Raw genomic sequence first — 20,958 nt, 5'->3', positions numbered from 1 at the left:
AGCAGTGAGCAAACAGACCCAAATTCTTATCCTCATGAAGTTTTACTTTAGTGAGAGGGGACAAGCAATGAACAAAATAAACAGAAGGTAGGAAGTACTATGGAGAAAAATACGAGATGAGTCAGAGGAGAGATCCCAGAGGAGGGTTGCTCAGCCATCCTAGGACTTTGGCAATCATTGCTGAGGCCCTTAACCTTGGTCCACAGGGAGAATTCAGGAGAAAACCGCATCTTTATTTTTATTAAGGCTTAACTAAAATCTAACATTTCCTTGCATTGTAAAAGTAGGCAACAAACCACAATATTATCAGTAACACCTGTAACTTTCTCTTCCATTGAAACAACAGGTATTTTCCTATCCTGTCATATCGTGGGATTTGAAGATATCTGCAAATGTTGCTTAAGGCCTATGCTCATTTATACAGCAAAAGTATGGAGATTATTAGATCACTGCTGAATTATGTCATTTAATGAGGCCATAGAGTGTAATCCTACATATTTTATTTTGTGCATTTGAAAACACTTTTCTGAGAGGGGTCTTTGGCATAAAAGAGCTTAAAACCCCTGCATTTACTGGGATTTGAGTAGAAGAGTGGTATGATCTGACTTAGCTTTTTATTTATTTATTTTTGCCTGCATTGGGTCTTCGTTGTTGCACTGGGGCTTTCTCTAGTTGCGGCAAGCGGGGGCTACTCTTCATTGCGGTGCACGGGCTTCTCATTGCGGTGGCTTCTCTTGTTGTGGAGCACGGGCTCTAGGCACATGGGCTTCTATAGTTGCAGCACGCAGGCTCAGTAGTTGTGGCATGCAGGCCCTAGAATTCACGGGCTTCTGTAGTTGCAGCTCGCAGGCTCTGGGGTGTGTGGCCTTCAGTAATTGTGGCTTGCGGACTCTAGAGCATAGGCTCAGTAGTTGTGGCACACGGGCTTAGCTGCTCCACGACATGTGGGATCTTCCTGGACCAGGGATCGAACCCATGTCCCCTGCCTTCGCAGGCGGGTTCTTAACCACTGCACCACCAGGGAGGTACTGACTTAGCATTTTATAAGCGTCACTCTACCTGCTTTGTTGAGGATGGACTGTCGGGCAGCAGAGGTGGGAGTGAGGAAGACCCATCACGGTGCTGCTGCAACAGCCCAGGCAAGAGGTACTGGTGGCTGGGCCAGCATCCGAGGTCATGAGAAGTGATTGGGTTCTGGGTGCATTTTCAGGGTGAGCCAGCTGACGTGCTGCCGGGAAGTGAGGCGTGCGAGAAAGAGAACCAAGACTAAGCCAAGGGTTTGGGCCTGAACCACAGGAAGGATGGAGCAGCTATTGACTAAGGCAGCTGCCAGAGGCTCTGGGATGGTAAGAGTGAGATGACAGGTAGAGGGCCAGGCGTTTTCATTTGGGAGAAACAAGATCCTTTAGATTAACTTTATCCAGATCTTCAACAATATTTTAAACCTTTTGCCAGATACCAATTTGCGAGCAAAGTGTCTCAAACTCTAGCAATATGATGGTGGAATTCGTCATATTCTTGTCATAGTTATGTCAGTTTTTTAATTCAGTATTCTGAAATTATATTGTTAGATCTCTACAGATTTGATATTGTTATATCTTCCTAGTGAACTTTAGTTAAAGACCCTCTTTTCCTCATGATGCTTTTTGCCTTAGGATCTAACTTACCTGATATTATTTGCCACATCAGCTTATTTTTTTGGCTCTTCATTGCCATTCCCCTGTCCTTTTCCCTTCATCTTTCTTTGGTATTGTATATATGTGTATTTTGTAACAGCTTTATTGACGTATAATTTACACTATACAATTCACCCACTCAGAGTGTACAATTCTGTTGTTTTTAGTACATTCACAATTCATCACCCCAAAGGATACCCCTTACCCATGCTGCAGTCACCCCTGTCCCCTTGTACCCCCCCAGCCCCCCACAGCTAATCTACATCCTGTCTCTATACACTTGCCTATTCTGGGCATTTCATATAAATGGAATGAAACAGTATGTGGTCTTCTTTCACTTTTCAAGGTTCATCCCTGCTGTAGCCTGTGTCAGTACTTCATTCCCTTTTGTGGCTGAATAATATTCCAGTGTATGGATAGACCACATATTGTTTATCACTTCAGAAGTTGATGGACATTTGGGTTCTTTCCATTTTGGGAGCTATTATGGATAATGTTGCTACGAACATTCACAAACAAGGTTTCCTGTGAACATATAGTCCTAATTCTCTTGGGTATTTTCCTAGTACTTTTGTGGTCTTGTTTTTTACATTTATATCTTTAATTCATCTGAACTAGATTTTGGCATAAGGTGGCCGTATCAGAATCAGGTTCTTATCTTTCACTTAAAAATTGCTCATACTATTTGTATTATTAAGGTGATAGTAAATTGATCATCTTTGTATCAGTTAATTATAGATGTAGATTGTTCTTGGCAAATACGCTGCTTTGTCCATAGAACGGAAGCATGCATTAAAATGTAAGCACAAATATTCACTACAAGTGAAAGCTAAGTAGGTTAGAGTATTTCACTTTATTAATAGTAGGAGGAGTAGCCCTGCTCTATTTGGTAATAACACCCCAATGACTGGAGAGCATGCATTATATGAACCCTACGTCGTATGCAGGACCCATTACAAAAGGAAAATGTGGGACTCCAGCCTAAGGTGGAGAGGTCATCTCCCCCTCGCATGGGCCCACGGCTCCATCCCGTGGCAAACAGGCACCGGCATGCCCTACATACCTGGGCATGGGGTGGGCTAGAGTTCCACACTGAGTTGCCGGCCGAACACAGCATGGCACTGCCTGCCGTGGGTGGGGACCCTGGGTGAGGACGGCCACCACCCTGCTCTGATTAGACTCCAGGGGCACACGCCTGACCCCGATCCTCCCCCTGCCCGTGTCCAGGACCCCAGTGAGGGTGGAGCGGGATGGCTCAACATGGGGCTCCCCGATGCAACCCAGTCGTCACCCCTGGCAGAGGGTGGCAGCAGTCACAGGGCAGGGACGGGGAGGTGCCAGGGGCAAGGTACAGATGGGGGAGAAACCATCACGGGTGCTGGTGCGAGGTGGGTACCACGTGTGAACCAAGGCTCCAAGCCCCGGACGTGCTCCACTGTCCTACTTGACTTCACGTAAAAACACGAAATCAAAAATAAAATTATTAAGAATTTCGAGACTCATGAAACCCGCCTGGGTTCAGTGTAATTTTTTTAACTTCTTAACATACTTTGAAAACTGGGGGAAGAATTTGACTTTATGTACAATGTAAATATGACATAAAGCATGGTGCTGCACATTTTAAATTAAATGAATTTAAAGCGTGCCATTGTGTTGTCTGGTTAATGGGTATAATCAGTGATTTTTTTTTAACCTTATTCTTTGTACTTTTAAAATTTTTATTTTAAAATTATTTTTTAATTTTATTTTTTTTAATTGGAGTATAATTGCTTTACAATGTTGTGTTAGTTTCTACTGTACAATGAAGTGAATCAGCTATGTGTATACCTATATCCCCTCCCTATTGGACCTCCTCCCCACCGCACCATCCCATCTGCGCCAGTCCCGCCAGGCCCCAATTGTCTCAGAACAACCCATCTAGGTTGTCACAGAGCACCAAGCTGAGCTCCCTGCACTGTACAGCAGGTTCCCACTAGCTGTCTATTTTACACATGGTAGTGTATTTATGTCAAGCCTAATCTCCCAATTCGTCCCCCCGACCCCGCTTCCCCCACTGTGTCCACATGTCTGTTCTCTACGTCTACATCTGTATGCCTGCCCTACAAATAGGTTCATCTGTACGATTTTTCTAGATTCCACATATATGTGTTAATATACAGTATTTGTTTTTCTCTTTCTGGCTTACTTCACTCTGTATGACCGTCTCTAGGTCTATCCACATCTCTACAAATCACCCAATTTCTTTCCTTTTTATGGCTGAGTAATACTCCATTGTATATATGTACCACATCTTCTTTATCCATTCATCTATCATTGGACATTTAGGTTGTTTCATGTCCTGGCTATTGTAAATAGTGCTGCAATGAACATTGGGGTACATGTCTCCTTTTGAATTATGGTTTTCTTAGGGTATATGTCCAGTAGTGGGATTGCTGGGTCATATGGTAGCTCTATTTTTAGATTTTTAAGGAACATCCATACTGTTCTCCATAGTGGCTGTACCTATTTACATTCCCATCAACAGCGCAAAAGGGTTCCCTTTTCTCCACACCCTCTCCAGCATTTATTGTTTGTAGATTTTTTGATGATGGCCATTCTGACTGGTGTGAGGTGATACCTCATTGTAGTTTTGATTTGCATTTCTCTAATAACTAAGTGATGTTGAGCATCTTTTCATGTGCCTCTTGGCCATCTGTATGTCGTCTTTGGTGAAATGTCTATTTAGGTCTTCTGCCCATTTATTAATTGGGTTTGTTTTTTTGATGCTGAGCTCCATGAGCTGTTTGTATATTTTGGAGATTAATCCTTTGTTTGTTGCTTCATTTGAAAATATTTTCTCCTATTCTGAGGGTTGTCTTTTCGTCTTGTTTATGGTTTCCTTTGCTGTGCAAAGCTTTTAAGTTTAATTAGGTGCCACTTGTTTATTTTTGTTTTTATTTTCATTACTCTAGGAGGTGGGTCAAAAAAGATCTTGCTGTAATTTATGTCAAAGAGTGTTTTTCCTATGTTTTCCTCTAAGAGTTTTATAATGTCCGGTCTTACATTTAGGTCTTTAATCCATTTGGAGTTTATTTTTGTGTATGGTGTTAGGTAGCATTCTAATTTCATTCTTATACATGTAGCTGTCCAGTTTTCCCAGCACTACTTATTGAAGAGGCTGTCTTTTCTCCATTGTATGTTCTTGCCTCCTTAGTCATAGATTCAGTGACCATATGTGCATGGATTTATCTCTGGGCTTTCTATACCATACCATTGATCTATATTTCTGTTTTTGTGCCAGTACCATACTGCCTTGATTACTGTAGCTTTGTAGTATAGTTTAAAGTTGGGAAGCCTGATTCCTCCAGCTCAGTTTTTCTTTCTCAAGACTGCTTTGGCTATTTGGGGTCTTTTGTATTTCCATACAAATTGTAAAATTTTTTGTTCTGTGAAGAATACCATTGGTAGTTTAATAGGGATTGCATTGAATCTGTAGATTGCTATGGGTAGTATAGTCATTTTCACAATACTGATTCTTCCAATCCAAGAATATGGCATATTTCTCCATCTGTTTATGTCATCTTAGATCTCTTTCGTCAGTGTTTTATAGTTTACTGAGTACAAGTCTTTTGCCTCCTTAGGTAGGTTATTCCTAGGTATTTTATTCTTTTTTTTTTTTCAGTGGTAAATGGGATTGTTTCCTTAATTTCTCTTTCTGATTTTTCACTCTTAGTGTGTAGGAATGCAAGAGATTTCTGTGCATTAACTTTGTATCCCACAACCTTACCAAATTTCGTTGATTAGTTCTAGTAGTTTTATAATGGCATCTTTAGGATTTTCTATGTATAGTATCATGTCATCTGCAAACAGTGACAGTTTTTCTTCTTCTTTCCCGATTTGTATTCCTTTTATTTCTTTTTCTTCTCTGATTTCTGTGGCTAGGACTTCCAAAACTATGTTGAATAAGAGTGGCAAGAGTTGACATCCTTGTCCTGTTCCTGATCTTAGTGGAAATGCTTTCAGTTTTTCACCATTGAGTATGATGTTTGCTGTGGGTTTGTCATATATGGTCTTTATTATGTTGAGGTAGATTCCCTCTATGCCCATTTTCTGGAGAGTTTTTATCATAAGTGGGTGTTGTATTTTGTCAAAAGTTTTTTCCTTGTCTATTTAGATGATCATATGGTTTTATTCCTTAATTTGATAATATGGTGTATCATGTTGATTGATTTGCATATACTGAAGAATCGTTGCGTTCCTGGGATAAATCCTACTTGATCATGGTGTATGATCCTTTTAATGTGTTGTTGGATTCTGTTTGCTAGTGTTCTGTTCACAATTTTTGCATCTATATTCGTCAGTGATATTGACCTGTAATTTTCTTTTTTTGTGATATCTTTGTCTGGTTTTGGTATCAGGGTGATGGTGGCTTTGTAGAAAGAATTTGGGAGTGTTCCTCCCTCTGCAATTTTTGGGAAGAATTTGGGAAGGATAGGTGTTAGCTCTTCTCTAAATGTTTGATAGAATTCGCCTGTGAAGCCATCTGGTCCTGGGCTTTTTTTTGTTGGAAGATTTTTAATCACAGTTTCAATTTCATTAGTTGTGATAGGTCAGCTTATATTTTCTAATTCTTCCTGGTTCAGTCTTGGAAAATTGTACCTTTCCAAGAAGTTGTCCATTTCTTCCAGGTTGTCCATTTTATTGGCATATAGTCTTTTGTAGTAGTCTCTTATAATCCTTTGTATTTCTGTGGTGTCAGTTGTGATTTCTCCTTTTTCATTTATAATTTTATTGATTTGAGTCCTCTCCCTTGTTTTCTTGATGAGTGTGGCTAAAGGTTTATCAATTTTGTTTATCTTCTCAAAGAACAAACTTTTAGTTTTATTGATATTTGCTATTGTTTTCTTCATTTCTATTTCACTTATTTCTGCTCTGATCTTTATGATTTCCTTCCTTCTACTGACTTTGGGTTTTCTTTGTTCTTCTTTCTCTTTTTTTAATTTTAATTTTTAAATTATTTTTAAATTTTTAAAAGTTGAAGTATAGTTGATTTACAATGTTTGCACTTTTTTAAATGTGTGTTTTCCAGGTTTTCTAGAATGAAGAATTACTTTTGTAGTTAATCAAACCCCAATGTTATGCAAAAAATATTTTACCAGATATTATTTTATATAAGTGTGATCTGTTACAATTCTGTCTCCATTTGGGTGGAGGAGGGAATACATATTTTAGTACTTTAACCTGAAAAAGAAAATGTGTCTTTCCTTACCCAGGACCATTAAAATAAGATTAGCCACTCTCTCGGATACTCCTGGTGTTGAAAATCTCGTCAGCACCCTCATGCTGAATAAAAGCATATTGGAAGATTTACAGCAATACAATGAGGCTCGCAGGGATCCTGTAAGTACCTGCTATGACCAGACTGGCTTCTTTTCCTCATTTTTTGGGACCATTATGACCCACGTACGTTCAACCCCGATGTTTCCTTGGGCCTAGTTGGAGAATCGTGTGGTGGGGAGTGGCGGAGGTGGGGTTGGAAGGTGGGAGAGAGAAGAAAAGAACAAGGAAACTGAGGTTTAAGGAAGTGGGGCTGTTCTTCTCACTAGTGGCTCTATGAGGGCTGATCAGATGCCCTAAATTCTTATCACAGGGCTAGAAAATTTGAACTTGATCTAGACAAATATAGCAAAATTACATTTCAGTGCTTGGAACAGGCAAATCTGACCAAGGTTAGTGGATCCTTGGGGTGCCTGGTGCCCATCCCAGCAGCACCCCATTTTGCCCTTCTGGGTGATGGGTCTGTCCATACCCTTGAGGATGCTGGCTGCATCCTTAAGGATTGGATTGGCTCAGAAGATCCTGTATGACCAATGCTGGGTTCTCTTTCTAGTACAGTAACTGTACTGTACTTTTGCCATTGCAGAGGGCAAGCTAGCAGTGGTCCTTACATCATTGCTGCTTTCTTAAGGACCAGGCCAGTTAACTTCACCAGACATGGAACAATGCATGTAGCTAGAGAAATGCTTAATTACTTTTTGATGAATTTTATTAAAAATTTTTTTTCACTGAAGCATAACCAATAAAAAGTTTGATGGCTTTCGCAGTTTGAATACGCCACATAACGAGCACCTGTTTCAGGAAACAGACTGACTCCAGCCCACTGGAAGTCCCTTTCAAGCTCTCATTTAGTCACTCTTCCCCCAGTTAGTACCACCTTGACTTCTAAGATCATAGATGCCTGGCTTTTGAGCTTTATTTAAAGGGATCATACAGTGTGTTTTCTGACATCTAGCCTCTTTTGCTCAGCAATGATTGTGAGAGTCATCCACATTGTGCTGTAAAGTATTGATACTTCATTGCATGAATATACCTCAATGTATTTCTTCATTCCACCTCTGGGGTCATCTGGCGAGTTCCCAGTTATGGGCTCTTTCGGATAAACCTCTCAGTTAATTTTAAACTCATCAAGAGGGAGACAACAAACATTAAACGTGGTGAGATGTTTAATATTTATAAAGGCATTGAATTAAAGTAAAACTTCCCTCCAGCACATGTTTTTTTTGTTTGTTTTGGTTTGTCTTGGTCTCTTTGTTTCTTTTTTTTGTTTGTTCCTTCCCTCCTGGCTCGCTGACACAGGGGTCTCCAAGACACACGCAGGGAGTCTATGAGGTAAAAACTATGCTCAAAATAAGAGTAAGAAATTATTTTCCTTTTCCACTGAATTGATATTCAGCGGAAAGGCAATGGTGGGCAAAACCTCAGGGACCTCAATGTGGATCAAGGCAGTGTCACCAAACTTCCCAGTGGTCTTCGAGTTTGCTGTGATACACTCACAGCAACAACAGAAACAGAAAACCCACAATGGGATGTCACTGTGCACCAGGAGAATGGCTAAAACAAAGAAGAGTGACACCACTCAGGTCTGGCGAAGGTGCGGGGAAATTGGATCACTCCTGTGTTGCTGGTGGGAATGTGAAATGGTACCCCTGCTCTGGAGAACATTTTGGCTGTTTCTTAAAAAACAAAAAAAAATGCAACAATCATCTCTGAGCATTTATCGCAGAGAAATGAAGACCTGGTCACAAATGTTCATAGCAGCTGGAATCAGCCCAGATGTCCTCCAACAGGGGAATGGGTAGGGTGAGCCGTGGCAACTCCATGCAATGGAATAGTGCGCATCAGTGCAAAGGGATGCACCGGTTTTTTTTTGTTTCTTTGTTTAAGTATAGTTGATTTATAATGTTGTGTTAGTTTCAGGTACAGCAAAGTGATTCAGATAAATATATGTGTATCTATACAGTAAGTCCTTGTTGTTTATATATTTTATATATAGTAAGTAATGTGTATCTGTTAATCCCAAACTCTTAATTTATCCCTCCCTCCCCTTTCCCCTTTGGTAACCATAAGATTGTTTTCTATGTCTGTGAGTCTGTTTCTGTTTTGTAAATAAGTTCATTTGTATCATTTTTTTAGATTCCACAAATAAGCGATATCATATGGTATTTGTCTTTCTCTGATTTACTTCACTTACTATGGTCATCTCTAGGTCCATCCATGTTGCTGCAAATGGCAAAATTTCATTCTTTTTATGGCTGAGTAATATTCCATTGTATATATGTACCACATCTTCTTTATCCATTCATCTGTTGGTGGACATTTAGATTGCTTCCATGTCATGGCTATTGTCAATAGTGCTGCTATGAACATTGGGGTGAATGTATCTTTTCAAATTAGAGTTTTCTTCTTTTCTGGATATATGCCCAGAAGTGGGATTGCTGGATCATATGGTAGTTCTACTTTTAGTTTTTTAGGGGCCCTCCGTACTATTCAGGAATGCACTGTTGATTCATACATCAGCTTGGGTGGATGTCCAGAGAATTAGGCTAAATGGAAAAATAAGCCAGTCCCTAGAGGTTACATACTGTATGATTTCACTTATATGACATTTTTGAAATGACAACATTTTAGAACTGGAGAACGGATCGTTTGTTGCCAGGGTTAAGGATGGAAGTGGAGCAGGAGGCAGATGGGTGTGGTGTAATAGGCAACCCAAGAGATCCTTGTGTTGGAACTGTTCAGTATCTTGACTGCAGTGGCGGACATATGAACCTACACAGGGGATACAATTGCATAGATCTTAATACACACACACACACACACACACACACACACACACACACACACGCACGCGTGCACGAAATGGCATCAATGTGGGCTCCCTGCTTGTCATATGATACTAGTGTTTTGCAAAGGTTACCATTATGGGATACTGGGCAAAGTGTAGAAGGAACCTCTCTGTATTGTTTTTTACAACTGCTGGTGAATCTGCAACTATCTCCATAGGCATTTTAATTAAAATTCAAAAAAAAGGGAAAGCCAGTTTCCCTTGAAGCTGTAAACATTAACTTACTAAGTCTTAGCCCTTGAGTACATGTATTTGCAGTATTCTGTGTAGCAAAATGAGACGTGCACACACCGCTCTTGGCTGCAGACTGAAGTATGTTGGTTGTTTCAAGAAAAATGTTTCTGCAGTTGTTTGAATTGCAGGCTGAAGCAGCACCGTTGTCACAGAACAGCTGGCAGACAAAATATGGTAATTCAGTCCTGGGGAGTTGGCAAACTTTTTCTTAAAAATGAATGAGGTGAGAGTGTCACTCCAAGGAAACAACTGACAGCATGTGCTCCCCCATGACAAAGTCCATGCTTTCAAGAAAAAATTAGACTTTTAGAAAGTCAGTATCTGCCATCATGAGCTTGACAGCTTCCCAAAACTTAAAAAACCTTTTTCTGATGAGATTGGTGGTGATATTACCAAATGCAATGTTTTGATATTTTGTAATGAAATAGGTCAACATTTGGAAAATCTGCATAAGCTTGGTGAATCAATATTTTCCAGATGGACAGTACATGATGTTACAAAATCATGCATTGGTAAAAGATTCAAAGTGCAAAAGAGACCAATAAATTTTAATGTAGTAGGGTATACAAAGTTCACTGACATGGTTTCAGAGCCACATTGCAACTTATCTTTAAAACACTACTTACTACATGTTGAGTTTTGGTGGCGCATCAAAGGAGAATATCCATAATTATCTGAAAATATTATTTAAATACTTCTCCCTTTTCCAACTACGTATCTTTGTGAAGACAGATTTTTTGGGCATATATTTCAACCAAAATAACATGTTACAACAGATTGAATACAATACAGAAGTAGGTGTGAGAATCCAGCCGTCTTCCATTAAGCCAGATATTCAAGAGATTTGCAAAAATATGAAACAATGCTACTCTTCTCTCTAAATATTTTTATCAAACTAAAACATGTGCTTTAATTAATAAATTCAACAAAAATTAATAAAAGAATTAAAAATTTTCTGTTTTAATTTCTAATATAGAAAATAGTGGTAGACATTACATACGTGAACCAAAGCTCTTTAGCATCCTCAGGACGCAGGGGGCCTGGGATGACAGTGTTTGAGAACCACTGATGTCACGCTAAAGAAAACAGATTCCCAGTCAAAGGAATGTGGTTTGAATCAATAGATCCATCCTGTGCCAGCTGGAGATCTTGGCAAGGCAGCCTCCCAAGCCTTATTTTCTCGTAAATGAAGTAGGGATATAATGGTAATACTTACCTCAGAGGGTTGGAGTGAGGGTTAAATGCATACAAAGAGGGCATTTAACCTATTACCTGGCCCAGAGGTAAGTGGTGATAGGATGGTGGCTTTATCATTGTCGTTATGTGATCACGGTTGAAACCCTTTATTGACAGCTTACGGAAACACTAATAGCAATATTTTTTAGGGTCTTAAAATATCTGCTTCTCTTGTCAGGATGGAACACCACTGCAGGCATTTGTAGCCGAAGTTGCAGAACAAGTAGTTGGCATTGCAGTGATCAGAGATGAAATGGTAAATTGTGAAGTGGATACTACTTCCCTTGATCGTGCCTTTCCCTCTCGTGAATTAGCACACAATGCCTCTTTTGAAGTTTCATTTTTACTTATTTAGGATGAATGTCTCATTTTCTGAAGGCTGTAGATCTGCTTGCATCCCACTGGGCAGCCTTTCAAATCTCCATTTTTTTTTCGGTTCAAAATGTTTAAAATATTACAAAGAATACATGAAAATATTCACCATCTAAAAATTCAAATAACCCTCCATCACCAAAAAAAAGTCCCAGCTCCCTCCCCAAAGGATTACCACTATTAAGAGTTAGGGATTTGTCCCTTCCAACATTCTTCCTTGCACTTATTTTCATGCATCGTGTGTGTGTGCGTGCGTGTGTGTGTGTTAAGTGGACATCTAATTTTATTTTGTCCCAGTGCATAGCCAATTATTCCAAAGTATTTATTACTGAGTAGTCCATTCTTTCCCTACTGATTTAAAATGCTGCCTTTATATTATTAAATTTCCATGTGTCTGTGTCTACTTTTGCTCTCTATTCTGTTCCATGGATTTATTTGTTGATATCTGTTGCACTATCACGTGCTTTGGTATCTGGTAGGGAAGTCTTCTCTTATTTATATTTTTTGCCTAAAATTTCTTGATTAAACTTGGGTATTTTCTTTTCCAGATAAACCTTGTAATACTATGAATTTATTTGTGCCTATGTAGATTTTACAGAACAATTTAGGCAGAACTGATAATTTATATATTGAGACCTTCCCTTCTGGGAACATGGCTTCTGGAAGCTACCCTTTATCATGTTAAGGAACTTCTCTCCTATTTCTAGTTTACTAAAAGTTTTGTTACGCATGGGTATTTGAATTTTATAAATGTGTTTTTCGCATTTATTGAGATGTTCGTATGACTTTATTTCTCTAATGTGTTTCAATTGTCCTTGTTCTTAGATTCATTTCTCTTTTGATTCAATATATCTTAAGAATTCTTGGCGAGTGGGTGGAAGAGGGTAGGGTCTCTGAGTCCACACACATATACAAGTTTCATCTGTCCTCACACTTGAACACTCATTCAGCTGTTGAATAGACTTCTTATGCAAATATTTCTCATCAGAGTGTTGATGTTTTTACTCTCATCATCTTCCAGTATCCAATGTTACAGATAAAATACAGTCTGATGTAAATAAATGTATATATGTTTGCTTTCTCTCTGAGAATTAGTTTTTCCCTTTTATTCAAAAATTCTTATGAAGTATCTTATGCCTCTTTTGAGCTTGGGAACATCTTTCTTCTATGATTTCATTAATGATTTCTTCCCTTTCATTTCTCTATCTCTCCTGTCTTAAATTCCTTTTGAATGGAAGTGACCCTTCACTGTCTCTACCTTTCTTCTTGTACTTTTTAATCTCTTGTACTTCTTACTCTTCATTCTAAGAGTTGTCCTTGATTTTATCTTCCAGATTCCTAATTTATTGTTCAGCCACATCTAGTCTATTATCCAGGCCTTCTATTGGAATTTTAATTTCAGAGTTCATGTGTTTAACTTCCAGGTCTCTTCCGTGTTCTCTTATTGTTCCTTTTTTGTAGGAGCTTGTTTGTTATGTTTTATGCGAGATCCTTTTTTGGTATCTCTGAGGACACTGAGTAGAATTTTTTTTAAATTCTCCTCCGTTTGCTGGATAACCTCTGTTTCCTCTGGAGTGAGCTGTATGTTTCTCTAACTGGTCTTTTGCATTTGTCAGTTTTCCCCAAAAGTCTCTCCATGTCATGAATGAGAGATTATCAGTGTGGATGGTTGGCATGGGCTCTTTGACGGTTGTGTATATCTGCTTCTCCATTGCATTGCTCTGGCCACTGGGAGGCTGTCCATGAGCAGGGACTCAAGGCTCTCCAAGTTTTTAGCACAGCTGTGAGGAACAAATTCCAAAGCTCTGAGCCACCCTCCAGAAGTAAGCCATCAAAGCAAGTGACTTTCAGGAAACATAAGTTTTAGCTTTTAAAAAATTAACAATGAAAATGAAATAGTAAATAATAGGAGGGAAAAACTCATCTCTCACTATTGTACCTAAAGTCATTTTTAAATGATGTTTCTCAGAAAGTGCATGCCGTTTGTTTAAAACCTTCTTAGATGTCCTTTCTCACCTCTTTTTTTAGGATATAGAGTACATACGATCCCACTACAATATTGAAGACTTCATATACTTTAGTCACCACCAGCGTGAAGAGCATGGCCACCTGTATCACTTTGCCCTGAACCCCATTTTTCAGCACTACACCAAGTTTTTTCTAAAGGAGATCCTCCGTTTAGGATATAAGTCCTGTCTCTACTACCCTGTTTACCCGCGAACCAAGGAAGGCAAGGTAAAAGAATGTCTTAAGTCACTTTTCCAGCAGATCTGTGTCACGGTGTCATTTGTGTCATGTGCCATATTTTATTTCTTCTTCACTCCATGTATTTTGATTATAACGTGGCTCTGAATTTCAAATGGCCATATTGAGTTTGGTCCTTTTCTTACACTACAGTGAAAACCCAGAAGGCTTTGAATTTCTGAAACCATCACAATCCATATAATTAGTAGAACAAATTGTTGGCTTTTCCATATCTACAAAACAGACACTGAAAGCTATGGAAAAACACTCTAAGGGATGTGAAAATCAAATTATTTCTCATGTGAATTAGTGAATGCCAAAATGTCCTATGATGTTCTTCAAGCAAAGAGTGTTCTAGTAGTGAACCCATTGAATAAATTAGCTCAATCCTTAATACTGGTGTGCTATCACGGCGTTGCAAAACAGCAGTATAACATGCCCATAAAAGTGATGGATAAAAAGTGGAGATACGTGTTACTGATGTAATCTTTATGTAGTAGATACCTCTATGTCCGCATAATACTTGTACTTACATAGAGCAATACTTCTATAACAAACACGTATCTGCTGTGTATACATTATGTATATTGTACACAAATAGCAAGCTCTTGCTTCCTGCTTCTGTGTATCCTGCTTCAGTCTCCTTCATAGCACTTCTCACTCGCTCACATTCTGTCTTGTGCCGTAAAGCTGGAGCTGTTAGTCCTGTTCAGAGCTGCAGCCCTGTTACGTAGAAGAGTCCCACACACTCACATGCGCTCACACGTGCTCACACGCAGTGTCCTGCTTGCTCACAGGCAAGGGCTTTTTGGAGCTGGATCCCCAAGCAGTTCTTTCCTGCAAGATGGTCCCTCTGTCACTGACAGTGTTGATGCAGACTTGAGGGGTGTTGAGAACTGAACCCCCAGGTAGAAATTTCTACCCCCCTAGGTAGAAATTGTCCCATAAGATCCCATTCGTGACCAAAAACTTTCTTAGTCTCTGCCTAGAGTCTGACATTGTCACGTTTCTTCTTAGTTACCATGGTGAGCTAAGTGGGTTTTTTAAATGCTCCTAATTATTAAACTTAAAAACAATCTAAGGTATATGGGTACATACACATAACAGTAATTTTACCAATGTATCTTATTTGACAAATGCCTTTTGGGGAAAAACAGAAGGAATGGAGGAGAAAGAAGAAAAAACATGGAAAAGATAGGTAGCGAATGTAGAATATGCTCTAGTGATGATTTTTTTCCTATCAAAATGCAGCCCTACAGCAATGTGAATGCCCCAGATTTGAACCTGGGACGTGGGAAGTTTAACAGTTTTGCCTTCAAATCCCGGTCCTGCACAATTTCTTTGTACTTCACATTTGGCCAAGTGCCAATTTGGTGACCTTTAAGGATGTGATATTACATTCTCAGTTTTTATTCCCAATGTTGCCTGCCTGTGCCCAGTTGGTAGAAAGTCCTTTTGCATGCATCCTAAAAAATGGTGACTTGAACTGAACTCATTGAGTGTTCACGTATTTCCCTCCATGGTGTGGAATTAGGACCATGTTACGCGCTATTGTATATATAACATAGAAACACACTTGGAAACAGATTTCCTCTCTGTCTGCACCTCTAGTTGATTTATACACGTACATTTAAATAAGTGCAAGAAGCAATACCAAATAGTACAGGTAAGAATCTCCAAATTCTGCTATAAATCCCCAGTTGACTGCAGTACAAGTGAGCTTTTGGCTGACATGATGAAGACGGTTTTCTCCATACCCTCCTGCAAGAATATGTACTGAGAGCTCTTCCAGGCTTAAAAACACAGCTTTGGCTAGAGATCCCTGGGTTCTGTTTTTCAGTGTGTAAAATCAGGCGGTGAAGTTCAGTAGTGAAGGATTTTAGAAATCCCTTCCAGAAGCTCTTAGAAAGGCCTAGGGGCTATTTTCAGAACCACAAATAAGTCATGTGTAAACCACGTCATTTATTAAACTACAGCTACAGTTCCGTTTTACTTTCTTTGCTTTCCAGGTTAAATTCGGTAAATGTCTCATTAAAAATTTTTGGTTTGACAGTTTAACTCTTGAGGTTTACACAGTTGAAATACCCAAAGCTTAGGGGTTTCACCAAAACCCCTAAGATTTCATAAATGTGAAAGAAATAAAGATCACCATGTTCAGTTTTCTCTGCGAAGTCTAAAAATTGGATAAAATTAATATTTAAAGCATTCGCCTAAAACATGATTTATTGTAGCCCATTTCAGTAAGCATAAATCCAGCTCATTATTTAGTATTAATATAAAGCAGAGTAATCTGACCCAGCCCCCTTCCCCCTCCACTCTCTGGTCTTATCCTTTTGTTTTAAAACACTTATCTGATCAACAAAGGTCCAGCTGAAGTAGCAGTGACTTTTCACAAACATGAGGATTTTCACATCTGCGCCCTATTGCCCCTCAGATGACATTTTTATCTATGTGCCTTCTTAAAGCAGCTTGTGTGAAACACGCAAAGGTTACCAGGACGCAGATAACACAGCTTAATGGGGTCAAATCGAGCTGATTCATGATCACTACGGAGAAGAATATCCTCCTGGGGAAAATACTTGAGCTGAAAAATCCCATAAACCAAACCACTTGTTTATCTGTCATTCCCACAGAGATAGTAATGCAATTACTCCCGTAATTATCTTCATTAGTGTCAGGCATTATCTACAATTCATTCCTCTGGTCGAAGAGTATGTTTGTTTATTTGCTGGTTTCCCCCCCCTCTCCGGTTTGGCCGGGTTGGGAGTTTTGTATTTGTCGAGGCGCGCGCCGGCAAATGTGCGCGCGGCTCCCACGCCCTCCCCCCTAAAATTGAGGTCGCTGTCTCCCAGTTCCAGAGCTCCAGCGCCCACTCGCTGACGTCCGCCCTCCACTACTTGGTTCCCGTGCGGCCCCGACGACAGATTGTCTATCCCCTGGAAAAGCTTGGCATCAACGCCCCATCAAAGGAGGTCTCCAAGGACGCGGTAGGTAGCCGGCGGCAGCAGGCGGGGCGCAGTGCCAGCGCGCGCTAGCGGGCGGGCGGGCGTGGCAGATGGGGCGGCGCTGCCTACGCGGAGCCGGAGCCCAACGGCTGCTCCTTCATCCCGGAGCCCAGGCTCCCTCCCAGCGGCCCCTGCCCTAGGGTGGTGCCTCCGCAGCGAGCCCGGAGCAGAGCGGGCGCCATGTGGTCCCTCGTGACGCGCCCCCGCCCCGCCACCGGGGACGCCGCCGCGGGCTGCTGCGTCTCAGTACCAGTGGCTTGGTGTTCACCTCCCAGCATCTTTCTGGGTTTAGCCCCCTTGCTCCAAAGCAGACTCCCCTTTCCTTCATGCTCTGCGTTCTCGGTTTGAGAACCTAGGTCTGGCTGCGTGAGGACGTTTGGGGCTGAGTCCTGTGCTAGGTTTGTTCACTCCTGGGGGAGTCCGCATGATGAACAGGACCGTCTCAGCTGTCCTGGGTGGCAGGGGCTTTGACCTTAGATTGCACAGCCCTGGAACACTCTTAGTACCAGAACAGGAAAAGGGACCAAACAGAACCTAGATTTCGCTTTCAGTGGAAGTGTGCGTGTAAACAACCATACACAGAGCCGTGTTCAGGAGCTTGGCTGGAAGCGTGACTTTGTCAGGCTGACTTACATGTAAGCTTGTACTGTATGCGCACACTTCCACTTAAATACGGTAGAAAAACACCCCTCAGTGGGCTGACACTTGTTCTTTGTGAGAGAGAAAAGAGGAAAGTGGAAAGTTTAAACTCTCCAAACGTTTAGCCAAGGAGCTAAAAATGGTGCTGGAAATGGTGCTCAAGTCAACACCCCAGTTTTGCAGGACATGCGTCACCCCACGGTCCCGAGCTCCTGCTTTACATATGGCGGGTGGGTCCACCAAGACCCATCTTAGAGGCAGCTGCTTACTGTGACCCAGGCTGCTCTAAGTCCTATGTATAAAGTCCTAAGTCTTTATATTTGTAAAATAAAAAATAAATTTATATTTATTTTCTAAGTTCTAACTTTGTATTTGAGTAGAGACTAAAAACAAATAGCAATTCTTTTGCCCTCCCCAAATCTTCATTATGGAAAATGTGAAGCATGTACAAAAGTAGAGCAAGTTCTACAAAGCAGGGATTCTCCTTCTGTCTGTGCTGAGGGACCTCGTCTTCTTTTTTTCATGTACAATCCCTCATGGACTGATAGTTTTGTGAAATGTGAATTCCTAGAAGAAGGAGATTAAAAACAGAGACCAAATTCAGGTCCTATTATTTGATCACTAGGTTTAACAGACACAGAATTACTCTGCCCACTTGCTCTAAAAGCTTCTGAAGGCAGATGGGCACGTGTTTCAGCCCACACGATGGGCTGCACAGAAACAGCTCCAACAGGGTTCAACTCTTGGCCAGTTTTGCATCTTCAATGGCCCCACCCACTTCTCCTTCCTCCCTTATCATCTTGCAACAGATACATGTCATCACTTCATCCAAGACCACAAGTGTGTCCCTAGGTAGCAGGGCCCCAGCATCACACTCTAGAGAGGAAGGGGCCCCGGGCAAATCTGCAGGACCGTGGGGTCGACCACCAGGTGGTCTGCTGGTGTGTGGAGATCCTGGGATTGGACTCCTTTGGAATGAGAGCCAAGAGAGCGTGTCGGGGTCAGGAAGGGTGGCCTCATCTATATCCGTCACTGAAACACAGCTTATGTGATGTCCTGCTGATCCCAGGAGAAGCGGCCACAGGTACAAAGTACAGAGATGCAGCTTCTGTGTGAGAGGTGCTGCCCTCTTGCAGCCACTGCTGAGATGCCTTTGAGTTGGGATAGACCACGTGGCCAGGCCGAGAGAAGCCCTCACGTGTCGGCGGCAGCCCGCGGCCCCAGCACCTTCAGCCGGTCCTCAGGGGGCGTGAGGGGTGTGGCTGGGCGGACGGGGAGCAGCACGGGGCTGCCACCTGCTATCAAGAGCCGTGTTCCTGCACCTCTGGAGCTTCCCCATCCTCACCCCACCCCCACCCCTGGGAATCTCCAGAACTGGATGACTTTGAGGTGAGCTGGAGCTCCTGGTGGGGAAAAAGCCAGAGAAAACATTTTGTTTCACTTAAAACAACCCTACCGGGACTTCCCTGGTGGCGCAGTGGTTGGGAGTCCACCTGCCAATGCAGGGGATGCGGGTTCGAGCCCTGGTCCAGGAGGATCCCGCATGCCACGGAGCAGCTAGGCCCGTGCACCACAACTACTGAGCCTGCGCTCTAGAGCCCCATGAGCCACAACTGCTGAGCCAGCGTGCCACAACTGCTGAGGCCCGTGCGCCTGGAGCCCGTGATCCGCAACGGGAAAGGCGTCCGTAGTGAGAGGCCCGCGCGCTGCACCGAAGAGTGACCCCCACTTGCCGCAACTGGAGAAGGCCCGTGCACAACAGCGAAGACCCAGTGCGGCCACAAATAAATAGATTTGTAAAAAATAAATAAATAAATAAAATAAAACAGTCCTATCATGACTTCCCAGGTTGCTATGAGTTGAAATCATTGCTTACATTTAATAAGCTTTTCCATGGCCGTCTCTCTGTGCTGTGTCCCCACAGAGCCCCGGCTTATTTCAAGACATAGCAGAGGATGGATTTTGTTTAATTAATTAATTGATTGATTGATTGATTAATTTTGGCTGCGCCGGGTCTTAGTTGTGGTACGCAGGATCTTTGTTGCGGCGTGCATGTGGCATGTAGTTCCCCAACCACGGGTCAAACCCAGGCCCCCTGCATTGGGAGCACGGAGTCTTACCCACTGGAGCACCAGAGAAGTCCCCAAGGATGGGTTTTTAAATCCCTGCTCCAGGAAGACAACCACTTACCAGATGGGTGGGGCTGGTGCTCAGTATCCGACACTTTGTGCTGTGTTGTTTACTCTGTTGGTGAATTCTGACTTTTTAAGAAGTACTTTACTGCTGCTTGTTGTACTTATTCTTGAGAAGGGTTTAGTAAAGATTCAGATTTAGTAAACAAGGTTTAGTGAAAATGTTAGAAATCTTAAAGTTGGACCAGAGGATTATCGAGAGCATAATCCACATGGGATGAGCCTAGACGTTCAAACGTTAAAATACTACATTACATTATTTTAAATTTTAAAAAACATTGTAGGCGGATTTAATGTTTTAGGCTGATTACCTGAGTCAAGGTGAGCCAGATGGAAAATTTTTAGGAGGACTTTCTACAGGGTCTTAAGCACATTGATTTCTTAGCAGAGCAAATAGTATTGCAGCCATTCAAGTTGAGCGATTGTCTTACTAAATGAATCCCTCTTTGTCCCTTTAAGTTTTACACTCCCCTCTGCCCGGAGCTGCGAGCATCCCTCAGCGCCCTCACATGTCCACACACTGCTCTCGCTGGGCACTGACCTTTCATACTTTTTATCCCATCTCAGACTGACCATCCGTTCCCTGGCTTTCACCTAGGAAGCCAGTCTTCAAGGGAACAGATCACTTCAGGCATGAGTAATGGGATAGAAAGCGTTTCATCTCGGTGGGTTGCCAGTTTGACTCTGGCACAAGCCAGCAGAGATTGAAATTCATCTCTGGGTGGCAGGGTAGTGTGCTCCCCCCACCCCAAGGTCAGGAAGCTGCTGCCTGGTTTAGATGAGTCGGTGTCCCTGCCACCGAACTGTCCCTGTCATTCGTATCAATTGACAGTGTGCCCCGTGTCAGGTCACAAGAAAGGACCTGGAAAACATGTGAACGGTCTTCATCACACATCACAGAGGTAGGCCCGGAAGATTCATCATGTCGCCACAGTCAACCAGCAGAGATACGTGGATAAGAGAAGGCTTTTTCCTAACCGTAATCCACGTGGCATGGACCGAGAAGATTCGTTTCTTAGCTTGAATGGGCTGTCTTGGCCTGTGCATTTGCGTTCTGAGAATTATCCTGAATTTTTAATGAAATGAATCAGTGTGGCCCACGTGCATGAGAACTATGATCAGGGAAGTACTCAGAATTTGGCTGAATGAACTGATGGCCATATTAATTAAAGACTGTGGACCAATTTGACCCACAC

General features: G+C 41.8%; 1 protein-coding gene across 1 annotated transcript in view; it reads left to right on the top strand.

Annotated features, from left to right (window-relative positions):
* CFAP61 (cilia and flagella associated protein 61) overlaps window positions 1–20,958 on the top strand; it is a 254,354-nt gene that overhangs the window by 98,629 nt on the left and 134,767 nt on the right. The window contains exons 14-17 of the mRNA XM_036824605.1: window positions 6,929–7,055; window positions 11,489–11,566; window positions 13,711–13,917; window positions 16,779–16,913. Of these exons, the coding sequence (XP_036680500.1) occupies window positions 6,929–7,055; window positions 11,489–11,566; window positions 13,711–13,917; window positions 16,779–16,913 (547 nt within the window). The remainder of the gene's footprint in view (window positions 1–6,928; window positions 7,056–11,488; window positions 11,567–13,710; window positions 13,918–16,778; window positions 16,914–20,958) is intronic.

This window comes from Balaenoptera musculus, chromosome 15 (assembly GCF_009873245.2).
Source record: "Balaenoptera musculus isolate JJ_BM4_2016_0621 chromosome 15, mBalMus1.pri.v3, whole genome shotgun sequence".
Classification (NCBI taxonomy): Eukaryota; Metazoa; Chordata; class Mammalia; order Artiodactyla; family Balaenopteridae; genus Balaenoptera; species Balaenoptera musculus.
This window is presented reverse-complemented; position numbering and strand designations above follow the sequence as displayed.